This window comes from Aythya fuligula, chromosome 25 (genome assembly GCF_009819795.1).
Source record: "Aythya fuligula isolate bAytFul2 chromosome 25, bAytFul2.pri, whole genome shotgun sequence".
Lineage (NCBI taxonomy): Eukaryota > Metazoa > Chordata > Aves > Anseriformes > Anatidae > Aythya > Aythya fuligula.
The window spans coordinates 6,082,362-6,099,061 of NC_045583.1; the positions used below are offsets into that span (position 1 = coordinate 6,082,362).

Sequence of the window (16,700 nt, forward strand, 5' to 3'; positions counted from 1 at the left end):
TTTCCCTAGTTTTTGTAATTCCTCCAGAAGTTCTCTCCCCTTCTGTGCTTTGCCCATCCAGCTGCAGGAAGGCATGCACTTGGCTGGGAAGCAGGCGTAGCTGATGGGAGGGCTCCTCGGGCCGTGTAATACATGGCTCTTGGTGTTCTCTGCTGCTCCCGAAGGCTGGGGTTGTGCTGGCACAGATGGCAGAGAGCAGACATCCATCCAGTTGTTCACTGCTCTGGGCTGCTGTTAGATGACGTGGCTGTAACCCGTTCTGAAGCTTCTTGCCTAGAACTGCAGCACTGCAAGAGCAAGATAACCTGAGGGATCCTTCTGGGTGTGGGAAATGGCCATGTCACGGTGTCTGCTGGGTGCCAAACATGCAGCAGTGCCCAGCAGCTCTACAGACTGTCGTTATAGTTCAGATTTTTTTTTCCCAAATTACCTTGAGCTCTACTGCCTGCCTGACAATTCCCTTTTAGCAAGGCCTCGAGGCTTTACTTGAGCTTCACTCTAATGCATGACACAGCTCGCCTTGTCTTTTAAACAAATTAATGCAAAGCTCCCCTGCAATCACATTCCAACTGCTGCTGGAGCCGGGCGGGAGGGCAGCCCCAGGTACATCCCTTATCATGGGGGGGGTGTTTTGGGAAGGCTTAATTCCAGCTGGCAGTGGTTTGGTGGCACCCATGTGTACCCCTGGACAAGGAGGGTGGTGGTGGCCCTGCTCCATGCTGCCTGGGCACAGCTGATGGTGGCGGGGGACCTGTGTGTGCAGCACGCGGGGAGAGCAGCTCAGGCAAAGAACGCAAAATGTTCCTTGCTTCAGGCGTTCTGCGATGGGAAAGGGGCTTGGGAGCAATCATCACAGAGACATCCAAGTGGGAGAAATGAGACATCCATGTCATGCATATTTCTTTATTTTTTTCCCCTACTGTTAAGTGAAGCCGTATAGGTGACCCTGCAGTAGACATTGAGAGGATACAGGACTTGTCTACAGTACCGACACTGATTTATTTACAAACAGTAAGAGCAAATACAGCTCTAAGTAGCAGAATGAAAATCTTTCAAGTAACCATTTCCTCTTTATCCAACCCCTTCCTCTGCTGGAGGCGTGATGGCATCCCTTGGCCCCCAGTGCTCCTGCGTCCCCTGCCCTGGCTGGTGGGCACGGGACAAGGTGGCCAGGACCGGCCGCTCGTCTGCTTAAGGCTGTCGGGGGGCAGAGCACAACCGGGGGCAGCAGCAGCTCTTGACCTTTGTCCAGTAGGAAGATTTTTCTGAGAAATTCACCGAAGTCTCAGGACTTATATACAGCACAAAATAATTAATTCATCCTGCCACAGGGCTGGCTACCAGGCATGACTCGGAGGCGGCACCGCCCTTGCCCAGAAATTCCCTGTTCAACCCAATTAAGGTTTGACAAAGCGGGCGAGGGCAGGGCGGGTGCCTGGCACCGGTCCCGTGGCGGTGCCACCTTCAGCTGCGCAGGGGGGCATGTGGCGGCTCGGCGTTAATTTCTCTGATGCACTGGGGTCTGTGTGCTCTTTGGTGTCAAACCGCTCCGCATCTCATTGATAAACGCTGACCTCCAAGCACTGCAGGGAGCCGGGGTTTCTTTCTTTAAAAAGAGGAAATGGCTGTGAAAGGGAGCAGGAAGTTCGGCTTCAGCCCCTTCCTATTACGGGCTTGAACGCAGGTGGTTGGTTGAGTAGGTCATAGAAAAAGTGGGGGCCAGGTAGCTTTTTTTTTCTTTAATCCTTTTGGCTCTGCTCAGCAGAACGGTGATGTGAAGCTGAAGTCATTTTCTCTTCTGGCAGGGAGGAGGAAAGAAGAGGGTATTAAACACAGCAAAGGTGTTACTAGCGTAACGCCCAGGAAGGGCTCCTGTAGAGGCAGATCTGCATTGCACCACCAGCTTCAAAAGCAGGGCCCGGGCGGCAGCATGTAGCTGGAAGGTGAGGGTGGTATAAACCTATTATTCCCTAGCTGATCATTCGCTGTAGCTTTCGCTGCTGCCTGTAACCCAGGGAGAAGGCAGGGCCCCCCGGCTGCTGCCAACACTCGATACGCTCATCTTTTCCGTGGTGCCAGCAGCGGGCTCGCAGCCGAAGCCTGCTGCGTGCTCCAAGCAGAAGGGGGCTGCGTTGGTGTGGGGAGCCCTGGCCCAAGGCTTCACCCTGTCCTATTGCCGCCTGCCTGCCCCATTTCCCCTGCAGCTGTCTTAGCAGTCAGGCACAAGGGGAGCTCCTGCTGCTGTTTTTCAGGGAGCAGTGAGCAGAGTGTTGTGGCAACAGGAGGCCTGAGATAAAGACGTCTGATCCTGCTTAAGTGCATAGTTTGGGCTGTAATCTGTTGTTTCCATCTCTCTCCACAAAGCAGGGGTGTGAACGTGTTTTGTCAGGCTGCTTTGCAGCAATAACCGGGCTGCTCGGGGAGCGGAGCGAAGCTGTGCTCAGGCAGTGCTGCCCTCCTGCTGCTGCCAGCACGTCCCTCGCCTCTGGAGGTTCCCAGCCCCAGGCTCGGGGGCTGCCCTCACCCTGCTGGCTGTGGCCCCCCCTTCCCCAGCACTTTTGGTGGCTCAGAGGCTGCTGCTCGTGGCTGCCGGCTGCCATGGGGAATACCTGCCACACAGATGTTCAGAAGAGCCCGCAGTCCTTGAGGTTCTCTTTGATGATGACATCTGTGACTGCGTCAAAGACGAATTTGACGTTCTGTGTGTCTGTGGCACAGGTCATGTGGCTGTAGATTTCCTTCACGTCCTTTCGCATGTTGAGATCAAGGAACTGGGTCTTGATGTAATTTCCTGCGTCTTCAAATGTGTTGGGACCTGCGGAGGGAGGGAGCGATTCGCTGCAGGTGCCTCTGCCGGGGTGGTGACGCTCGGGGCCAGGGAACCTGGGGACGCCTGGGGCTTGTGTTTGGGAGTCAGACCCACAGCCTGCCTCCCAGCTGGGTGCTAACCGCAGCTACCAACTCAGTTTTAAAAGAAGCTGTTTTGCCCTGCTTCCATCCTCCAGATGGCACCAGTCATGCTGGCCTTGCCCCCGGTTTGCTCCCGGCCCCAGGGACTGCTCCCAGCATAATGGAGCCAGTGAAGGCCGGCCCCCAGGGGGACCAGACCCACTCACCATCATAATCGGGGAAGCAGATGCTGAGATGGACCTTCTTGATCTTTTCCTCGAAAAGGTCCTTCTTGTTGAGGAAGAGGATGATGGATGTGGCGGCAAAGAACTTGTGGTTGCATATACTGTTGAATAGGTGCAGGGATTCATGCATGCGGTTCTGAAAGCAAACAGGACAGAGCATGGGCACTTGGTTACAACCAAACCATCTTTTGTGCCCCGGTGCTGTGACGGGTGCTTTGCCCCAAGCTGCTGCTGCAAAACAAAGGGCAGCAGCAGTGGAGCAACTCCTGGGGCTGTGCTGTTTGCTATGGCAGCAAATGGCTCTACCCTCCAAAGAGCCCCCTTGCTCTTCTGAAGAGCTGCAAAGCCCCTGCACTATGGTGCGAGTGACCCAGGTATGTTGGGGTGCTGCTCATGGTGGGGAGCAGCACTGGAGCTGCAAAGCAGCTGCAGGCAGTGTGGGGCTCTGGGGCTCTGGCCCTGACGGTCAGCAGCACCAGCTTGCACTGATCCTGATGGGAGAATCGTTGGCAGGAGGAGCCCCAAGCAAGGGCCCCGTGCCCCTATCCACACTGGCCAGGCGGTGCTGCGATGCTGCAGGATTTCCCCAGGGTACTGCAGTCCTCAGCCGTTACCCACAGCTTGGCTTCGAAGGAGCACGGAAAGGGGAAGCATTGCTCTGCTCTGGTTTGGGAGCAGAGGCACATTTTCCAGTTCGCTGCAGGGAGGACAAGGCTCCATCCAGCTGGACCTTTGCAGCTGCCTGCTGCAGGCAGGTGCTTTGATGGGGATGGGTTTTCATTGTCTAGGTCCCTGCTGTGGCAGCATTCCTGTATTGCTTCAGTGACTGGGGCTCCTACAGGGCCCAGTTTGGCTTAATCCTGCCCTGTCCTTTGCAGGGGAAGCATTACAGCCTCTCCCAAGGACTTCAGTGAGTAAGGTGTCATTGTGAGGGGCTGGGGAAGGGCTAGTGGCAGCCCGGGCACACCCGGTGTCACCCAGCCCCAGGCAGCAGAGCCTAGCTCTGGCAGCACCCAGCTCAGCACACTGGGGAGCATCCGTGGGACCGTCTGCTACGGAAGATAGCAGCAAGGAGACTTTGCCCCAAGCCGTGGAGCAGGGGAGATGGCAGCCTGCTTTTCCTGGTTGTCTTCAAAAATAATGATGAGAAATAAGGCACCTTCTTGGGGCCATCGTGTTTCTGCTCTCCAGGTCTCTGCCCTCAAAGCTACTTTCCCTGAGCAATGCACGAGTCCCCCCAGCACGTGGGGGGGAGGGGAGCAGCAGCCCCGCCGGAGCAGCCCCTGCCCAGCACCCAGAGGCTTCGCTTGGTGAGCTTCTGCTCTCCTTCCCCGTGCTGCTGCTCGTGGGGAGCAGAGGAGGATAAAAGCTGTGCCCTGTTGCTGCTCCTCCACCCCCCAGCACCCTGATTTGCTTTGTTCCTCCACCAGGGCTCTCTGGGCCCCTCTGCTGGGGCTTCCTCCCCTCCTGCGTTGTCTCCGGTGTGTTTGGGTTGGCTCGCGGGGCTTTGCTGCACCCGGATGTTTGTTCCCGTAGGATGGCAGCTCTTGAGAGGAGGCCAGGCCTCCTTGGAAGGAGCTGATTTTTCCTCAAGGTCAGCAGGATCAAACCCATGGCACAACCACCCCAGCGTCAGGTTGGTTGGGCTGTTCCTGCCCCGGGGGGAGCACGGGTGCACGCAGGGGCTGGGGCCGGGCTGAGCCACCCCCGCTGCCCCCCGTCCTGTGGCTGTGCCCCAGGCACCCAGAGCATTCACCTGCCCCACTGCGGCCAACCCGCATGGGTGCTGTCACCCAGCTCCTCTCCCCCATCGCTGCTGAGCCATTCCCCAGCCCCAAACCCACCACTTCGTCGTCCTCCACCAGCACCATGTCGTAGGCGCTCAGCGCCCCGCAGAAGATGATGCAGGTCACGCCCTCAAAGCAGTGGATCCACTTCTTGCGCTCAGATCTCTGCCCTCCCACGTCGAACATCCTGGGGAGGGGACAAGGACGGGGCGGTGACACGTCTGCTCCTGCCACCCCCGCTGGGATGGTGCCAGTGCCCCCATAGCACTCGGGGGGCACGGGTTCGGTGACCCATCTCTCATCCCTCTAGTCTAGGTGGCCCCAGAGCATCAGGGGGACAATTTGTTACCTTCATCCCTGACCCTGTTCCCACTGTCGGGGCTGGAGGGGCTGCCCGTGCTCACGGGGGTGTGTGTGGTGTGTGTGTGGTGTGTGTGCGTGCGCCCACCTGAAATTCAGGTCCTTGACAGAGAATTTGGTCTCAATGATGCCCGTGGTCTTCACGCGGGACCGCAGCACATCCTGCTCGTTGGGGAGGTACCCGGGGGCTGTGATCCTGTCCAGCTGGTTCAGGTAGCTGCGGGGACAGCAGGGGACACGCTGTGGAGGGGCTGGGGACGTCCCGGTCCCCGTGGAGGGTGCGATGCCAGCCCCGGGTGACAGCTGGGCTTTTAAGGGGTGTCTGGGGCTGGGTCTTGGTGAAGGACGTGACTCCAACCCGCACCCTGAGGGGCACAGTGAGACTGCAGCTGGGCACAGATGGCCCTGAGCTGGCCTCACCCTGCCCATGCAGTGGGGACATGGGGACACGGGGGGCTGTGGCCAGACGGCACCCGTGGGGCCCTTGGGTGGACAAAGAACAATGTGGTGCGCTGCAGCTGTTCCCAGAAGCAGGGAGGGGATTTTGGAGCTGGGAGCGACTGCAGCAGGCAGGGGACCCGTGCACACCCCCACACTCACTACGCGGCTGAGTCGTTGAGCTGGTACTCGGCGGCTCTGTCGAAGCAAGCCTGCACCCCGCCGTCCTTCCACAGCTTCTTTATGCAGTCGACAAGCTCGGGAGGCATGGTGCCCTCCTCGATGGAGTCGGCCAGGTTGAAGAGCTGCCGGCCGTCGTCCTGCAGGAGAGAGCCCTTTGCCACTGTCCCCACGCGCTGTCCCCTCCCCTCGTCCCCCGGGGCGGGACGCCCCCACTGACCGCCCGTCCCGACTCGGCGTAGTCGATGCCCAGCGTGGACATGGCGCGGATGATGGCCAGGATGGACTGCAGGATGTTGCCGTAGATGATGGCCTTGAACTCCATGCACTCCTCGGGCGAGTAGCCGTCCTGGTGGATGATCCTGGGGGCCACACATCAGCCTCAGTCCCAGAGCCCGGCACCCTGGGGTGCCCCCTCTCTCCCCAGCATCACCCCCTCTTTGGGAGCCCACCACCAGCATGGTGCTGGGGACACCCCCAAGTCCTACGGCCCCATGCTTCTGCCAGGGGTTTCTGGAGCTCAGTCCTTGTCCCCCCTCCCCCAAATCTGGGTACCCAGCCGTGGGGCGCAGCCCTTGCCACAGCCGTACTCACTTCATCTGCTTCACAATGGTGCTCTTGCCCGACTCTCCAGCCCCTGGAAAGGAGTCAAAGGAAACCTCAGAGGTGGCTGGGGCATGCCGCGTGCCTGACACCACAGTGATGGGCACTGCTCTGTCCCCCTGCCCTGCCCATCACCGTGGCTTCAGGCCTGCAGAGGCTGCCACCATCCCTGCGCTGCCTCGGCGATTGCCTTGGTGCTTTAAGCGGCTTAGGGCAGCACAGGAAGCTGCTTAGAATTAGGGTGCTAATCGCCTTGACCCTGGCCCCCCCTCACCTGGCTAAGCCCCTGCTGCTGCTCCTGCCCCCCATGCCCCGCGGAGTTACCCTGATGGCTGAGCGGGGAGCAGGGTCCTCCAAGGGACAGTCCCCTCCTGTGCCCAGCAGTGGGGCAGGGTTTGGGGATGCTGAGGGTCCCACTGCCCCCCCACGCCCATCCCCACAGGTGTCACCAAGGTGTCCTGGCCTCAGCCACTCCATTCCCCAACCCCATGGTGTCCCCTTGGTCCCTGCCACCTGTCTACATGCCACCAAGAGCAGACGCCACCCCCAGCTCTTCCCAGGCACAACCCTGGGGGACATCCAGTGGAGGGACAACCCTCTGCTCGCTAAGAACAGCTTGTCAGACTAACGAGAACGGACCCAGCGCTGAGGGGAAGGGGTTCTCCTGGGGACAAAAAGGGGCAGCAAGAGGAGAGGATGAGGCCAGTGGCTGCATGTCCCTGCACCGACACTTCTGGGGCACCCGGCACCCCTGGCACCACAGCCCCAGCCCCAGCCCCTCTCTGTCCCCTTGCCCCAGTTGCTTTTGCTCTGTGCCCATCCCCAGAGGATACAGCTCCCGATGGGGACCGATGGGGTCCCTGTGCCAGGTAGGGACATGGGATAGTTCCTGTGTCCTCCCTGTGCCCAGCCAGCCCCTGTGCGGATGTCCCCTCCACCCTACCGAGCAGCAGCAGCTTGACCGTCTTCGCCTCCTTATCTGCGTCCTCCTGGAGCTTCTTCTCCAGCTCCTTGGACCTCTTGGCCATCTCCTTATCCTCTGCGCTCGCCCCGCTCCCCATGGCGTCGTCTTCCTCTTCCAACGCCTCGAGCTCCTCTAGGTCCCCGGGCTCTTCCAGCTCTTCGCGGGGGGCGCGCACGCACCCCAGGGGCGGGCGGAGGGCGAGGGGGAAGAAAGGGAAGCCCCGAAAGGCCGAACCAGGCGCCCACTGCCCCGCGCCGTGCCGGGGGTGCTGGAGCGCTCGCCTGGGTGCTCACGGGCTGGCTGCCCCCCGAGCTCTCCCTTAATTCCCCATGGATAACCCAATTTCTGGGCTGATGGATTTGGGGACTTTTTATCTCTCCATGTGACCCAGGAAATCCAATTAGCCCAAGATGGCAAAGATTAGGGCTCGGAAAAGAAAGAGCATCTCGGGGAGGTGGCCAGGGAGGTGGGCACGGTGCCTTATGTAAGGGGGCAGGTGGCATGTCATCCCCTGCCCACAGGGGATGGGGACACCCCAGGTCCTGTGGGGTGTCTGGGGGGCTCTGTGGGTTTGGGGCACCCCACTTTTGGGTGCCCCCCCGTGGGGCTGCAGGGCTGGGCTTTGTGCTGGGGATGGGCTCAGCTCAGTTCCCGTCACACCCAGGGACCCCGGGTGCTGCCGGGGTGGTGACAGGGGGATGGCGGGGCTATGGGTTTCCTCCTGTTGGGGAAATGGAGCTAATTATTACAGGCAGTAATGAGCACCTGTAATCCTGCACTGCTGAGTGCCGCTCGCTGGGCCCCTCTCCTGCTGCCTAAGCTCTTTAACAGGACGGTGCTCAGCCTTCCTCCCCCCTGCCTCCTCCTCCTCCTCCCCAGCCCAGCAGGACCACAGGGCCCCCAGGGTGGGTGCCCCCGCCCCGCGCTGCTGGGGCTGGCTCTGGGGAGGGGGCAGTGCTGGGGACAGGGGACAGCCGCTGGGTCCCCGTGGCGGTGCTGCAGGCTCCAGGGGTTTGTTTGTGACCCCCCCGCGCCCTGCGGTGTCACCGGGGGTGGCATCCCCGCGTTTCCCCCCACCACAAACCCTCTCCCGCCATGCCCAGCAGCGGCGGTGGCATGGGGACAGCCTGTCCCCGCTGTCCCCACGGACACAAAGCCCCTTCTGAGCCTCTAATGAACTTTGCGCTTACGAAGGGGGTCCAATTAAAATACCAACCTCCCGACCCAGAGGCGTGGGGGGGTGGTGGTGCTGGGCGGGGGCACGGCTTTAGCCCAGAGCTCAGGCTGGGGGGGCCCCACCGCCCCCTCCCCGACAGCTCGTGTCCCCCCGGGTGGCCCTGAAGGGCGCTGTCCCCTCGCTGTCCCTGTCACTGGGGCTGGGGGGCGCGGGGGGCCGGCGGCATTCCCTCTGCTCCGGCAGCAGCTAAAAATCCCCCCGGCTCCGGTGCCGGATTAGGGGCACTTGGCACCCACCGGCACCGCGCCCGCACTCCCGGCCTGGGCACTGCACCGGGAGCAGCGGCGCAGGTACGGGGCGGGGGGGGACAGGGGGCGACACCCCCGGAGCACGAGCCCTTCCCCAGCCCTGCCCTGTTTGAGGGGATTTGGCTGGGGGACAGAGGGGGTGGCCGGGGAGGGTGGGTCAGGACAGACCCCCCCTTCCCGGGCAGGGTCTGGGGGTGATGCTGGGGGGGAGGTCCCCTCCTGGGGGGCTGTCTGTGCGGGGGGGCAGGGATGAGGTTACCCCTCTTTGGGGGGCTTCGAGGCCTGGCTCTGGGGAGGGGGGCACCCGGTCCGGGGGCGGCGATGCTCGTCTTTTGGGGGGGTCTCGCTGCGGGGCGCTGATGGGCCGGGGGGGGGGGGAGTGCGGTGCTGGGGGGGGGTCGGAGCCGTGTCCCCGGCGGGGGGGGGGGCTGCTGGAGGTGCTGATGCCATGGGGGGGGCAACTCCACGTCCCGGGGGGGCGATGCCTGAGGCGGGGGCTGGAGGGAGCAGCACCGCCCCCGGGGGCTGCAGCCCCCACCCGGGGGCGAGCCCCCGCCCTGCCGCGGGGCCGGTTGCTGCGACAACCCCGGGCCGCCTCCTCCTCCGCCCCCCCCCCCCCCCCCTTCCTCCTCCTCCTCCTCCCCCCGCCCCGCGCCCACATCCTCCCTCCGCCCCATCCTCTTCCTCGGGCCGGCTTCCGGCCTGCCTCCGCCGGGGACTTTGGTCCAGCCCCGGTTCCCGCATCAATCATCAACCCGGGGAGGGAGCCGGCGGCCAGCGCTCGGCCCCGCCGCCGTAAGAGTCCCGCGGGGCCCCGGGGGCCGCCCCCGCCCCCTCCCGCCCCCCCCCCCCTCCCCGTTACCCCGCCGCCCCCGGAGCCACCATGTCCTCGGCCGCCCCGGCCAAGTTCCCCTTCAAGAAGCGGGGCAGCCTGCAGGCCCCCGGCCCCGCAGGTGAGCCCCCCCCCAGCTAGGGGTGCCCCCTCCCCAGATCTCCCCCCGCAGCCCCTGGGGCGGCCCAGGCAGCTGGGGGGGGGAGCAGCGACCCGGGGGGGGGGCGGGCAGTGCTGCGGTGGGTGGGGGGGAGTCGGGTGGTGGCCCCCGGGGGGGTGCTTTGGGGGATTTTTTTTTTTGGGGGGGGGGGCGGGGGGTGTTGGGGGCTGTGCGCCCATCACCGTGGCGTCGGGGCTGCTCGGCGGGGGCTCCTCTCTGCCGGGGGTTGGGGCCGGGGGGTGCCGGTGGTCACGGGCAGTGCCGGGTGCCCCCCCCGATGGCAGCGGGGGCCGGGGGGGGGGCTATGCGGCGGTGCCGTGGCGCAGCGGCTGTGCGAGCTGGCTGGGAGGAGGAGGAGGAGGAGGCAGAGGAAGGCTGGGGCTGGCTTGGATGCGGGCCCAGGGCACCCCCGGCTCACCCGGCAGCGGGGGGGGCAGCAGCCCCTGGGGGTGCTGGGGCTGGGGGTGCTTCGTGTGTCAGCCCCTGGGGGTCTCGAGGCGCTGGGTGGCGGTGGCACGGGGTGACGGTGGCACAGGGCAGGTGCTGGTCGGCACCTCGCCGGTGGGGATGCTCACGGGGGGGCTCAGGGGGGCTGTTCTCAGACTCGGGTGGCACCAGGTGCCAGCGGTGTTGCAGGTGGCACGGGGCGCTGGGCATGTTCCGGCAGCGCAGGGCTCACTGGGTGGCACCGGACAAGCCCGCGGTGCCGTGGGGTGACACGGGCACCCGTGCTGCCACCAGTGCCTGACGAGGGGCAGAGGGAGTGTGGTGACACAACCTGTGTGGGCACCCGTGGCAGTGCCCTGGGGGTCCTGGCCCCGTCCCTGAGCCCCTCTCCCACTAGCGATGCTGGCTCGTTACGTCCCCTGATGGGTGACGAGGGAGCTCTTGCCCTTGCGCTGCCTCAGTTTCTCCCCCACCACGGTGGGACCAGGATCCCAGTTCCAGAGGGCTGCGGGGGGGCTGATTAACCCCTTCCTGCCTGGGAGCGGGGCGCAGACAGCCCCCCGCACCATGCTCACGCTGTGCCTGTGCCTGCAGAGTTGCGGGGGGGGCCAGGGTCCCGGCCCCTGCAGTCAGCGCGCTCCCTGCCCGGGACACCCCACTGCCTGAAGCACTTCCCTGTCGACCTGCGCACCTCCATGGATGGCAAATACAAGGAGATTGCTGAGGTGGGTCCTCCCTGTACCCCAGGTTTGCCAGGTCTCAGACTGGGGGGGCTTCACCTACCTTCTTTTTCCCTGGGACACAGCAACAGCCTGGCGACCACGCCCCTGCCCGCGCAGGGGCCGTGGTGGCAGGGAAGTGACCCCACGCACCTGATTGATTCCAAACCTGTGTCCCCCATTCAGGGCTCTGCAGTGGGTTGGGGCTGGGGGGGAGCCCCGTGGCTGTTCTCCTTCCACCCCCAAGGTTGTGTCTCCCCAGCCCAACAGCGTGGCCTCCTCGGTGCTGTGGGCTGAGACTGAACACAGCTCATAGCAGCGGTGAGCACGGGCTGAGAGCAGGTCCAGCTGGTGGCAGGGCTGGGTGTTGGCTGAGACCTGGCACAGCTCATGGCAGGGGTAGTTGTGGGCTGAGACCTAACACAGCTCACGGCAGCGGTGGGTGTGGGCTGAGACCTGGCACAGCTCACAGCAGCGGTGGGCCCGCAGGAGCTGTTCTGTCGCTCGCTGGCTGAGAGCGAGATGCGGACGGCGCCGTACGAGTTCCCCGAGGAGAGCCCCATCGAGCAGCTGGAGGAGCGGCGGCAGCGCCTGGAGCGCCAGATCAGCCAGGATGTGAAGTAAGCCGGGGTCCCCCTGGGACAGGTCCCCACATGGGGACAGCCACCGCCCCGGGTACCGCGGGCACCCCGGCCCTGCTCTGGGGGCTGTCAGTCCTCTGTGCCAGTTCTGTGTCCTCTCCTCTCCCGTGGGTGTTGCGCTTGCTGTCTTCTTTTTCTCTTTTTTTTTCTCTTTTTTTTTTTTTTCTGGTTTCTGTGTGGTTGTGTTGGGTTGGGCATTAATGGGATGTTTTCTCTCCCCCCCCCAACGCCTTGGCCCCTTTCTCCTCCTGGCTGTCCCCTCCCGGCTGTCCCCTCCGCTGTCCCCAGACTCGAGCCCGACATTTTGCTCAGAGCCAAACAGGACTTCCTGAAAGTTGACAGTGCCGCGGACTTACAGTGAGTGTTTGGCTCGGTGACACCAGGGGCTTGGGGTACCCCCAGCCCCACTCTGGCCCCCCCACCTCTCCCCCAAGCACAGAGCCGAGAGGTGCCCCCAGCCGGGCTGCCAAGGCTGGTAGTGAAGGGGTTAATGCGCCCGGGGGTGGTTTAGGGATGGGGGATTTGGGGTGAGCTGGGGTCCCTGCTGCTGGCATGGGACAGATCTGTCCCCAGCCTGGCCCTGTCACCCCCCCGGCGCTGCGTGTCCCCTCCCTCCTGTCTCCGCTTGGGAGTTGTCTCTGTCACGAGTTGTTTCGTTCTCTGTCCCCCCCCCAACTTTTCGTTGTGCTCCTGTGGGGCTGGGGGATGCGTCTGGGCATAGGGGGGTGGAGGGGGGACACAACTGCCTCCAACCAGGATGTGGCACCCAGCAGTGACACTCCTGGGGACGCCGCCACCTTCCTGCCTCTGGGGACCGTGTGCAGCCCCCGGTGGGGGGGCGCGAGGCCGTGTCCCCATCTCACTGGCCACTGGCCGTGCCCGCAGGCTCTTCAAGGAGCAGAGCGAGGACCTGGTGGACCATGTCCCCAAGGACCGTGACGCGCTGCTGGAGCGGGAGTTCCAGCGCGTCACCATCTCCGGGGAGGAGAAGTGCGGGGTGAGCCTCTGCCCCCCACGAGGGGCACCCTTCAGCACCCATGGGAGGTTTTGGGGTGAAATCCCCCCCACTTTGTTTTTGTGTCCCTTCCCAGGTGCCCTTCACGGACCTGCTGGATGCAGCCAAGAGCGTGGTGAAGGCGCTGTTCCTGCGGGAGAAGTACATGGGGCTGTCGCTGCAGAGCTTCTGCAAAACCACCGCCCGCTACCTGCAGGAGCTCTCCGAGAAGCCCCTGGAGACCCGCGGCTATGAGGAGGTGCCCGAGACCCCCGTGGCCGCTGGTGAGCATGGGACAGGAGGCTCCCTACACTGGGGATGGGGATGCTGGTGGGGAGCCGTCCGGTGCGTGACCACGGGGTCTCTCCTGGCCGCAGATGCCCCTGTGCACCCCCCGTTCGCAGAGCAGCACCCCTACGAGAAGTGCGACCCCCAGACCATGCCGGCCGACCTGGGCTTCGGGCTGAAGATGGTGGATGGCGTGGTGCACGTCTACACCAAGCAGGACCCCACTGACAAGTGAGATGGGGAGGCTCGCCGCTCTGATGGGTTGGGTGAGGGGCTGTGGTGGGTGGCTGGGGACGGGGGGACCCGACCCACTGCCCCGTCTGTGTGCCTGGCAGGAGCACGGAGCTGGACCTGCCGTACCCGGACCTGCAGGAGTTCATTGCCGACATGAATTTCCTCATGGCTTTGATCATCAACGGGCCCATGTGAGGAGAAGGGCCCTGCCATGGGGGGTGGGCACCTTGGGGACAGCACTGGGGGACGTGGCTGTGGCTGTGACACCTGGTCCTGGTGCAGCCCCCACGTTTGTCCTGGCTCATGGTCACCATGCGAGGGGTGGGGGGCCCCAGAGTCCAGAGCCGTGTCCCCTCCTCCTGGTGGGCACCAGCCTTTTGGGGATAGATTTTCTCCCTTCTCGCCCCAAAACTGATGCCCCCTCCTTGCCTCGGGCAGCAAATCCTTCTGCTACCGCCGGCTGCAGTACCTGAGCTCCAAGTTCCAGATGCACGTCCTGCTCAACGAGATGAAGGAGCTGGCGGCCCAGAAGAAGGTGCCCCACCGTGACTTCTACAACATCCGCAAGGTACTGCTGGCACGTGGTGGGGGTCCTGGCTCGGGCAGGGAGCGCCCAGCGGCTCTCAGGGCTGAGCATCGCCTCTGGCTTGCAGGTGGACACTCACATCCACGCCTCGTCCTGCATGAACCAGAAGCATCTCCTGCGCTTCATCAAGCGGGCCATGAAGAAGCACCTGGATGAAATCGTCCACGTGGAGAAGGGCAAGGAGCAGACGCTCAAGGAGGTCTTTGAGACCATGAACCTCACTGCCTATGACCTCAGCGTGGACACTCTGGACGTCCACGCGGTACGGGGAAACATCCCCAAATCTTGGAGATGAGCAGGTCCTCCAGCTCGTCTCTGGCCAGGGTGGGAGATCTCCAGGGGTATCCCATGGTGGGGTGGGGGTGCCCAAAGCTCTGGATGGGGATGTTTTGGTGGCTCCAGGGTGCTGGGAAGCCTCAGCTCACGTCTGCGCCCCCATTTCAGGACCGCAACACTTTCCACCGCTTCGACAAGTTCAATGCCAAGTACAATCCCATCGGCGAGTCCATCCTGCGGGAGATCTTCATCAAGACGGACAACCGCGTCTCGGGGAAGTACTTTGCCCACATCATCAAGGTGAGGTCCCGTGCCTCCCTCCCTCCAGTGCTCACAGTGGCAATGCCACCCGTGTCCCTGTTCCTGCTGGCGGAAGGGTGACGCTTCCCCCTCCCTGGCAGGAGGTGATGTCCGACCTGGAGGAGAGCAAGTACCAGAACGCCGAGCTGCGGCTCTCCATCTACGGCCGCTCCCGGGATGAGTGGGACAAGCTGGCCTGCTGGGCCGTCAACCACCGTGTCCACTCCAACAACGTCCGCTGGCTTGTGCAGGTGCCCCGGCTCTTGTGAGTGCCGGGGGGCAGCTGCCCCCACCTGGACCATGTCCTGGGGGGGGGGACTGGGGACCCCCAGCCGATGTCTGGCTGGGCTGGGACGGAGCACCGGGCTCTGACAGTCGTCCGTCCCCGAGCAGCGATGTCTACCGGACGAAGAAGCAGTTAGCCAACTTCCAGGAGATGCTGGAGAACATCTTCCTGCCCCTCTACGAGGCCACCATCCACCCTGCCCAGCACCCCGAGCTGCACCTCTTCCTGGAGCACGTGAGCGCCGCCTCCTGCAGGGGGGCCGGGGGCCACCAGTGGCACCTGCACCCCCAGCCTGGACCCGCTCCCTCCCTTCCTCACAGCTTTGGGGCTGGGTGTCCTTGGTGGGGGGTGACCGCGGTGGTGTCTCACCTGCAGGTGGACGGCTTCGACAGCGTGGATGATGAGTCCAAGCCCGAGCACCACATCTTCAACCTGGACAGCCCCCTGCCAGGGAACTGGGTGGAGGAGGACAACCCGCCCTACTCCTACTACCTGTACTACATGTACGCCAACATGACGGTGCTCAACCACCTCCGACGGTAAGGCTCCGCGCCTGGGAGTGCTCAGGGGGTGTCTTGGCAGGGGGTGGGTGCTGACGGTTGTCCCCCCCGTGGCAGGAAACGCGGGTTCCACACCTTCGTGCTGCGCCCACACTGTGGCGAGGCCGGCCCCATCCACCACCTCGTCTCGGGCTTCATGGTGTCGGAGAACATCTCACACGGCTTGCTGCTCCGCAAGGTGAGCAGGGCGGGGGGGATGCTGGGGGGACGCTGGGGTGCACGGCCGGGCCCCCCCTCACCCCGCTGTGCCCCCCAGGCCCCCGTGCTGCAGTACCTGTACTACCTGGCGCAGATCGGCATCGCCATGTCCCCGCTGAGCAACAACAGTCTCTTCCTCAGCTACCACCGCAACCCCCTGCCCGAGTACCTCTCGCGGGGGCTCATGGTCTCCCTCTCCACCGACGACCCCCTCCAGTTCCACTTCACCAAGGTGAGCTGCTGGGGGGGACCACGGGACCCCGACCCCTCCAGAACCTCCATGGGGCAGCCACCATGGCCACGGGACGGGGTTGGGGGGGCCTGGAGGAAGAAAAGGGCAGTGGGCTGCGGAGGGTGCTGGAGGCCCAGGGCAGGGGGGAAAAGCTGGGCCCCCCCCATCCTCTTTGGGTGGGTGGGTGCTGAGGCTGTGCCCCCCAGGAGCCGCTGATGGAGGAGTACAGCATCGCCACGCAAGTCTGGAAGCTGAGCTCCTGCGACATGTGCGAGCTGGCCCGCAACAGCGTCCTCATGAGCGGCTTCTCCCACAAGGTACCGCTGCCCCTGGCCCCCCCCGGGACCCCGGCGCTCTGTGGGGAGGGGGCGGGCGGCTGCAGGAGCCTCCCCTTGCTCTGCCCCCAGGTGAAGAGCTACTGGCTGGGCCCCCACTACCTGAAGGAGGGCCCAGAGGGCAATGACATCCGCCGCACCAACGTCCCCGACATCCGCGTCAGCTACCGCTTCGAGACGCTGTGCCAGGAGCTGACACTCATCACGCAGGCGGTGCAGAGCGAGGAGCTGGAGACCATCCAGGAGGAGGACGCGCTCACCATCACCTCCACTCTGCCCCCCCGCTGACCCCCCCTGCTCCCGGCCCCGTGTCCCTCCCAGGCTCTGCCGCTGCTGCCCCCCTCCTGCTGCCCAGTGCCCTGAGCTGCTCCTCCCCGCTGCTGTCCCCAGGGCTGTGCCAGTGCCTCTGCTCTGGGGGCTTTGTTCCCTACTCCTGGTAGTGTTTTTTTTTTTTTTTTTTTTTTTTTTTTTTTGTGCCTTCTTGGTTATTTTCCACTGCTTTCTCTCAGCTGGGTTGGGCCCTGCTGGGGCCAGCCTTTGGGGGCTGATGTGGGCACGGGCCCTGCTGGGGGCCGTGGCTTCACCTCCCGGTGCCGGGCTGGGGGCTGCTGGTGCCGGGTGCGGGGATGCCGGGCGGGACCCCCACCGAGTCCAGGCGGGG

The 16,700-nt window shown here is 64.1% G+C and overlaps 3 protein-coding genes across 3 annotated transcripts; 1 reads left to right on the forward strand and 2 right to left on the reverse strand.

The window, feature by feature from the left end:
• Positions 1–1,741: 1,741 nt before the first annotated feature.
• Positions 1,742–7,578, reverse strand: GNAT2 (G protein subunit alpha transducin 2). The gene is made up of 9 exons (XM_032203200.1): positions 7,446–7,578; positions 6,494–6,536; positions 6,120–6,261; positions 5,882–6,039; positions 5,370–5,498; positions 4,979–5,108; positions 3,117–3,270; positions 2,610–2,815; positions 1,742–1,798 (listed from the first exon to the last, which is right to left on the reverse strand). Exons 1-8 carry the CDS (start codon positions 7,561–7,563, stop codon positions 2,625–2,627), a joined length of 1,065 nt encoding a protein of 354 aa, XP_032059091.1. The 5' UTR covers positions 7,564–7,578; the 3' UTR covers positions 1,742–1,798; positions 2,610–2,624.
• On the reverse strand, positions 1,971–9,695 carry LOC116498697 (guanine nucleotide-binding protein G(t) subunit alpha-2-like). Its single transcript, XM_032203037.1, has 11 exons — positions 9,611–9,695; positions 8,998–9,051; positions 7,446–7,622; positions 6,494–6,536; positions 6,120–6,261; positions 5,882–6,039; positions 5,370–5,498; positions 4,979–5,108; positions 3,117–3,270; positions 2,635–2,815; positions 1,971–2,184 (listed from the first exon to the last, which is right to left on the reverse strand). Exons 1-11 carry the CDS (start codon positions 9,693–9,695, stop codon positions 1,971–1,973), a joined length of 1,467 nt encoding a protein of 488 aa, XP_032058928.1.
• Positions 9,696–9,778: 83 nt separating this feature from the next.
• AMPD2 (adenosine monophosphate deaminase 2) lies at positions 9,779–16,342 on the forward strand. The gene is made up of 18 exons (XM_032203433.1): positions 9,779–9,904; positions 10,985–11,115; positions 11,599–11,729; positions 12,039–12,107; positions 12,636–12,747; positions 12,842–13,028; positions 13,122–13,263; positions 13,368–13,457; positions 13,705–13,834; positions 13,920–14,114; positions 14,297–14,428; positions 14,530–14,693; positions 14,822–14,948; positions 15,090–15,253; positions 15,332–15,452; positions 15,531–15,704; positions 15,911–16,021; positions 16,112–16,342. Exons 1-18 carry the CDS (start codon positions 9,835–9,837, stop codon positions 16,325–16,327), a joined length of 2,466 nt encoding a protein of 821 aa, XP_032059324.1. The 5' UTR covers positions 9,779–9,834; the 3' UTR covers positions 16,328–16,342.
• The last annotated feature ends 358 nt before the right edge of the window (positions 16,343–16,700 follow it).

Bases quoted from the DNA above. Each gene is read 5' to 3' on its own strand.
- GNAT2 (XM_032203200.1), bottom strand. From the start codon at position 7,563: ATGGGGAGCGGGGCGAGCGCAGAGGATAAGGAGATGGCCAAGAGGTCC. The intron at 6,040-6,119 runs GTCAGTGGGGGC...TCTCTCCTGCAG, and splicing joins ACGCCGAGTCGGGACGGGCG to GACGACGGCCGGCAGCTCTT. The intron at 3,271-4,978 runs GTGGGTTTGGGG...GTTTGCTTTCAG, and splicing joins TGGTGGAGGACGACGAAGTG to AACCGCATGCATGAATCCCT.
- AMPD2 (XM_032203433.1), top strand. From the start codon at position 9,835: ATGTCCTCGGCCGCCCCGGCCAAGTTCCCCTTCAAGAAGCGGGGCAGC. The intron at 11,116-11,598 runs GTGGGTCCTCCC...GTGGGCCCGCAG, and splicing joins AATACAAGGAGATTGCTGAG to GAGCTGTTCTGTCGCTCGCT. The intron at 13,458-13,704 runs GTGAGGAGAAGG...TGCCTCGGGCAG, and splicing joins TTGATCATCAACGGGCCCAT to CAAATCCTTCTGCTACCGCC.
- LOC116498697 (XM_032203037.1), bottom strand. From the start codon at position 9,695: ATGCGGGAACCGGGGCTGGACCAAAGTCCCCGGCGGAGGCAGGCCGGA. The intron at 9,052-9,610 runs GTGGGCGCGGGG...CAAACAGGGCAG, and splicing joins GGATGGGGCGGAGGGAGGAT to GGCTGGGGAAGGGCTCGTGC. The intron at 5,109-5,369 runs GTGGGCGCACGC...TCCCCTCCCCAG, and splicing joins GTCAAGGACCTGAATTTCAG to GATGTTCGACGTGGGAGGGC.